This window comes from Cyprinus carpio, chromosome A7 (assembly GCF_018340385.1).
Source record: "Cyprinus carpio isolate SPL01 chromosome A7, ASM1834038v1, whole genome shotgun sequence".
Taxonomy (NCBI): Eukaryota; Metazoa; Chordata; class Actinopteri; order Cypriniformes; family Cyprinidae; genus Cyprinus; species Cyprinus carpio.
Window position 1 is genome coordinate 36251129 of NC_056578.1, and position 6911 is coordinate 36258039.

The 6911-nt window shown below is 42.4% G+C and overlaps 1 protein-coding gene across 1 annotated transcript in view; it reads left to right on the plus strand.

The window, feature by feature from the left end:
• Nucleotides 1–6836, plus strand: part of LOC109102595 (zinc finger protein 609-like) — a 46160-nt gene extending 39324 nt beyond the window's left edge. Inside the window, exons 5-9 of the mRNA XM_042760989.1 lie at nucleotides 1–1050; nucleotides 1679–1997; nucleotides 2321–2662; nucleotides 2899–2977; nucleotides 4316–6836. The exon at nucleotides 1–1050 is cut by the window's left edge and continues 1243 nt beyond it. Of these exons, the coding sequence (XP_042616923.1) occupies nucleotides 1–1050; nucleotides 1679–1997; nucleotides 2321–2662; nucleotides 2899–2972 (1785 nt within the window). The 3' untranslated portion in view covers nucleotides 2973–2977; nucleotides 4316–6836. The remainder of the gene's footprint in view (nucleotides 1051–1678; nucleotides 1998–2320; nucleotides 2663–2898; nucleotides 2978–4315) is intronic.
• Nucleotides 6837–6911: the final 75 nt, after the last annotated feature.

Here is a 6911-nt window from a genome sequence, read left to right on the forward strand (position 1 = left end):
CTCAATGGCTCCTCAGACCTTCATCAAAGCCGCCTTGCTAGCATGAAGGCTGAGGCGGATAAGATATACAGCTTCACGGATAATGCTCCCAGTCCATCCATCGGGGTGGCCAGTCGTGTGGATAGCAGTGGACAGCCTCTCACTCCCCTTCACGCCATCACCCAGAATGGGGCAGATAGCTCCTCGGTAAAGACAAACAGCCCTGCATACTCTGACATATCTGATGCCGGGGAGGATGGTGAAGGCAGAATGGAAGGGGTCAAAGGTAAAGCGGAAGATCAGTCAGGCAGGGATGGTGCGAAGAAGGCACTATTTCCCTCTCAGGCATCCTCTAAGGATTCTGCATATTATGCTAGCTATGACAACTACTACTCTCCCAGTTACACCCACTCTAGCCCTGGTGGTGCTACTGCTGGTGGGCCTCTGCCGGACGGGCAAGCTGTGAAACTGAAGAAGGAAGATGAGCAAGAATCGCCAGAGGAGAAGATGAAGGTGGACGTGCAGGATGAGCGCAAAGCTGAGGTCACTTCAAGTCAGCCACACCAGCAGCAAGCCTCTGTCATTCAGCAGCGCTCCAATATGTACATGCAGCCACTCTACTACAACCAATACTACGTCCCCCCATATGGATACCCAGATCAGGTTTATCACAATCACCTCATGAACACTAATCCAGCCTACAGGCAGCAGTATGAGGAAAGGCAAAGACTCGTGTCTGAGCAGCAGAGGTCTGCTGAGAAAAAGCCTGATTCAGGTGTAAAGGACAGGGAGGACTGGAAACAGAAGGGCCCTGTTCCTCCAGGCCTAACAAAAGCACCAAGCCTTTCAGACCTGGGAAAGCCACAGGCCCCTGGCAAGCAGAGAGACACTTCCTCCGAACCTGCCAAGTCAGTCATCATCCCTAAAGGGGAGGAGGCTAAGCTGCAGCCACAGCAAGCTGAAGGGCTTAAAATGAAGCTCAGTGAAGCTGGCCATCATGGAAAGGATGACTCAAAGGCAAGTGTGGAGTCTGCCAGGCTGGGTATGGAGCAAGCCATGTGGTACAGACAGGTGAGACAAACATGATTCTTGAACTAAATGACTGCACAGTTTGCAGGCTAGAGGGATAACTCACCCACAGATGAAGATTTAGTCATCTTTTACTCACCTTCATGTCATATAGTGACCAGGGACTCTGAGACGGACTAAAACAAGCACAATTAAAGTCTTCTAATGTGAAATGCAAGACCAATCTGGTCTTTGAGTACTATTGTGAGAATGTATATTAAAATATAAAAACACAATTTCTTAAGGGTGATCTTAGCGGTCATGGCTTAATGGTTAGAGAGTCGGACTTGTAACCAAAAGGTCGCAGGTTCGAGTCTCTATAACAGCAGGGATTGTAGCTGGGGGGAGTGAATAACCAGCACTGTCTTCCACCTTCAACACCATGACTGCAGTGAGACCCTTGAGCAAGGCACTGAAACCCCAACTGATCCCCGGGTGCTGCAGCAAAAATGGCTGCCCACTGCTCCGGGTGTGTGTTGATGGTGCATTTGTGCACTTGGTTGGGTTAAATGTAGAGCACAAATTCTGAATATGGGACACCATACTTGGCTACACGTCACGTCATTTTTTTCCACTTTTTTATTATCTCTCAGAACCATAACTTTAAGTTCTTTCTGTTTTTTGTTTCCAGTACCCTGATGGTCAGAGACCGCCTGATGAGGACCGAGACCGGGAGCGGGACAGAAAAGGCAAAGATGAGAGACCTAGGCAGAAAGACTGCAGCTCCAAAGAAGATAGTAAAGATGGAACTGATGGTTCATGTCTTCTCAACGCTGAGGACCAGCGATGTGGAGGGAAAGATTCCCGGCCCAGTGCCCATATACCTTTCAGCTCCCCCTTACCACAACACCAACCCTACTTACATTACATGCATGGATATCCTTTTGGGCAAAGCTACGATCCCGGCCATCCTGGATACAGAGGCATGTCCTCGGTCATGAACTACCCAGGTAAGACAAATAATAAAATCTGAATGGTGATATTCATATACTATTATTAGCATATTGTCCTTAAAAAACAACAGTGCCTACTTACTAGTAAACTTTGTTGTGTAACAATTGATTTGCATGGTTTGACCAACTACAAAAGATTGCTTGGAAGACACATTTTGAGTGTGCACTCGTCTTGCGTGTAAAATCAAGCTTATGTAGCTGAAAGTGTTGCTATTCATGTACTTGCTTAAAGCATGTTTTGAGCCTTAATGTGTGTAAAAATTGCATAATAGTACTATTATAAAGTAGAAAAACCATATGGTATTCTAATCTATCTTTAGGGTCCTATTTGCCAGCGGGATACCCTTTCTCCCCTTACGGCAGTAAAATGGGCAGTGGAGAAGAGGGAGAGAAATCTCGCTCCAGCCCCACAGTCAGCAGCAAGTCGGCTTCAGAGTCCAAAGCCTTGGACATACTACACCAACACGCCAACCAGTACAAGAGCAAATCGCCCACTGTTGCCGAAAAGCCCTCCCATGAAAGGGAGCGAGGAGGCGGCGACCGAGAACGGGAGAGAGAATTAGATCGACCGCGTTCATCTCCTTCCCAGCGCATAATGCCACCCCACCACCACCTAGGCTATCCCCTTGTAGCCGGGCAGTACGATCTGTCTTATGCCACAGGTCAGCAATCTAGTACTCTTTCACATTAACTTGTAAAATAAAGTATGAAAATTCAGAATGTTTTGAGATGGTTGTAGGAGAAGCTCACAAGGCCTGCCCAGAATGTCATATTAATTCCCAAAATCTTGACTGAAATGAGAGAAAATGGCGCCTTTAGCTGCTATAAAACTGTGCCAATTCCACAAAGAAAACGCTGAGAGTAAACAACATCTTTACTGGATGTTCCTTAATTGCAGGCCTTTCATCGTCAGCGATTGTTGCCAGTCAGCAAGCCTCAGCCCCTTCCCTGTACCCACCAGCACGGAGGTGAGAATGGTAAGAGAAAAGATCAAGGAAAGCCGGCAGGAGGTTTGGATTGTGGCCAAACAGCAAGTGAATCACATTAATCACAGTAAAAATTGACCACAGTAGTTGGATGTGTATCCCTATTTCTGCTTTCATATCATGTGCAATGTAAAAGCTTTTTTTGATACCCAAGCTTACAAAGAGGTCTTTATAATTGTTCCACTTGCTTTGAGGCCCTTCTCTTTGAAGCTTCTGTAGAACACCATCTGTTTCAGAGCATTATGATTATTTAAGGCCCCCTAGATTGAGGCTAGCACTTTTAGGACAGCAGCATTGCTAACACATCAGAAGCCTATAGTGACCTCTGGTGGAGAAACATGTAATAACATCATCAGAATCAGAATCAGAAAGAGCTTTATTGCCAAGTATGCTTGCGCATACAAAGAATTTGTTTTAGTGACATAAGCTTCCAGTACACAAAAGACAACAACACACAGTCAAAAAAATAAAAAATAAAAACCCTTTGCAGATAAATAAGTGTATAAACAATTGTGCTATAAATGATAATGGAATTGGGTTGAGTAAGATGCAGAGATGTACTAGGATGAAGGGGTAACAAATAAATATAAGGATATTGCAGATCATTTATTGTATAAGTGGGGAACATTTAACTGTTCATGAGGTAGATTGCCTGGGGGAAGAAACTGTTCTTGTGCCTGACTGTCCTGGTATTTGCGGCTCTGAAGCACCGGCCAGATGGCAAAAGTTCAAAGATGGGGTAACTTGGGTTTGAGGGATCCAGAGTGATTTTCTGAGCCCTTTTCCTCACTCTGGATGTATACAGTTCTTGAAGGGTGGGCAGGGGAGTACCAATAATCCTTTCAGCAGTCCGAACCGTTCTCTGTAGTCTTCTGATGTCTGATTTTGTAGCTGAACCAAACCAGACAGTTAGTGAAGTACATAGGACAGACTCAATGACGGCTGAGTAGAACTGTTTCAGCAGCTCCTGTGGCAGGTTAAACTTCCTCAGCTGGCGAAGGAAGTACAACCTTTGTTGGGCCTTTTTAACAATGGAGTCAATGTGATTGTCCCACTTCAGGTCCTGAGAGATGGTGGTTCCCAGGAATCTGAATGACTCCACTGCAGTCTCCCCATCATGGGGAGACTGCATGGGATTAGACATGTTTTATAATAAATATAATATAGCTTTTTTTATAATGTTACATAAGTTATGCATTTTATTAGTTTATGTATATGTTTATATTTACATTTATAATAATTAACTGTTTATAGATTTCGTTTAATAATCAAAACAGACCTTATGCTGTATTCTAACCAGTGCTTTCTTGTTTTCTTTTCTTTCTTTAGGGAAACCTGATGGTCTCGCCCTTCTTTACAAATAATCATGTGACTGGATCACATGAGGAGGTATATGGAGTTCATTTAGACATCAGTTGAATGGTGTTTCTATATTTTTAGTTTTTCTGCCGGAATGTGTGGCAGATTGATGTTTTCCTAGTATCTGTACCTCGTACCCCACTACAGACTGTGAGACCAGGTTCAAAGCCATCCTGTCCTGCTCAAAGCCCAGCTGGCCACTGAACTGTGCCTGTGAACTGGTGAGGAATGATTGAAAAGCAAGGACTGTCATTCCACTCACCAGATGCAGGCTGTGGCCAGACAAGAGGCAAGGACTCGAGGGGACATAAGAACACAAAGACTGAAAATAGTTTTATCACACTGAGATAACTAAAGTTGTTTCCCTTTTTTATTTTAGTTGGCATCCTCACTGAAAAAAAAAAGAAAAAATCAGTTTGACCCACGGTTTTTGAACTGCTGTTCTCTAGATACCACCAGTGAAAGCTGCAGATATTATCTAGCAACTCTGTCTTTCTGCCAGTGGTTCCTAAACGGTTCTCATTGCCACATGCCTCAAGACTGCTCTGTTTTTTTCTTATGATTTTTTTTTTTTTTCATTTTCCAAGTCTCTCTTCTCTATCATAAGCATGGTTCCATGTAACGAGAATGACATCAATGTTTTATTTTATTATTATTACTTTTTTCAAAAAAGTTCTGTTCTTGCAACTAGTAAGTTAAAACTGTACTGCGTTCCGGTAACCATCATGCTGTTTTTTAGACATGTTCAGCAGTATCATCCAGCTTCTCGTGGATTAGCAAATCCAGGAAACTGCCCTCACACATCTGCTTTCAGCAAGACATTTCACTTCCAGATTCATTTGCGATATATCATTTCAGTGAGCACTGTTCCGTCAGTTTTTCATTAGAACATCACTGGCTGAGGTCTGTTTACTCCAGGGAATTATCTTCGATTCCACTTTGTTATCCTTCAACTTGAATCTGAGCATCCTCGTTCCCGTCTTGGCTACCTTACCTCATCGTGAACAGAATTTCCGATTTATCGCTATGGTTCTTAAAATGAATGTTTGTTAATGTGACAAGGTATAGTAAGTTCTTTTAGAGAGACGCTTACGTGCTGGCCGTCTTGCTGCAGCGGTATGGGGTGCGTGTCACCAGAGGCCCAGTAGTTTTGTTCTAATTGTTCTGAAGTTCTTGCATGGGGCCGCTCTATCTCTAAACACTTATTGTGGAAGTGTTGTGATAACTCCAGCGTGTTTTATGAAACCAAGTGAGCGTTTGACCCGAACATGCTTTCATAGCCCATCATGCTCTGTGTATTTCATGTGTCGTCCAGCATGGTGTATTATAGCACTAGAAATGTGACTTTAAACAGTGTCTCCTCAGGCAAAGCAAACTGGTTTTGTACCGAACGCTGTCGATATTCTTGGTTGCACACACTATGTGATGTCTGTATATGATGTACAGAGGAACTGTTTTAAAAGCAATCAAGAAACCATCCGATTACTGTGTTGTTTTGTTTCGAAATCTGTCACTAGGGTGTGTTTTTCTTTTCCTCTTCGGTTTTGTCCTCTGGTTTATCTTCCATAGCTTTGTATTGGCTTGCTGTCACAAATGCTTGCTGGTTTTTTAACACTCACTAGGTTCATGAAACTCTTAAATGAGTCTTTGGAGTCTCTCAATCTAAAATCTCAGCTTGACACTCTCGGTGGATCTCAGGCGGTTTCCTGGTTGTTTTGCTGCTGATATTGAGTCATATTTTCACACAAAATGATTTGATCAGGTAGATTTTAACAGGCTCTGCTGGAAGGAGAGACGAAAGACAGGTGTTTGGAGGAATACGTTGACTCGTGCACTCCCTCTCAAGTGTAAAGTCACAATGAAAAAAGCAACCACAGCAGTAAAGCACCGTGGTACACTGAATACTGAGAGAAATGGGCTTTAAGTTACACATCCAATATATTCAGCAATATGTCATTTGATATTAGGTACATTGGGATGTTTGAGTCACACAGAACAACTTTCTGAATTGTCATGAATTCAAACCTGAAATTTTTTTAATCTCATTTTTGTCATTTAAGAAACAATCTCAGTACGGATCGTGAAAATTGTCACATGCATTTTGTGCTAGTTTCAAATGGTGCTCAATTGACATGCTTTGATTTGATGTAAAGAGGATGCAGTGCACTATTGCATGCTTTGTGTCATTTACACGATGATCTAGCACATTTTTCCTGTTGCGCTTCATCCCAATTGTTTCTCAAAAGACAATTTGTCACAAAGTATCAGGCCCCGGTACTTAAGGAATGTTTACATTTTTTTTAATGACTTTGTTTGGATTTTTTTTTTTTTTTTTTTTTTTTTTTTGCTGTTTCACCCAATTCCTCCTGTTCTTTCTTGGACTGTTTCTCTTATGTAAAGTGTACATTACCACGTTTCTTTTTTTATACAATACTGTAACTTGCCTTTGTACATTTAGGCAAAAAAAATAAATCTTTTTATGAGACAATCACTTCTGTCCTTACGTGCTTCTCTTCTGTTCTATAATCATTAAAAATTTATTTTTATTTTTGCTTTTCAATTTGCT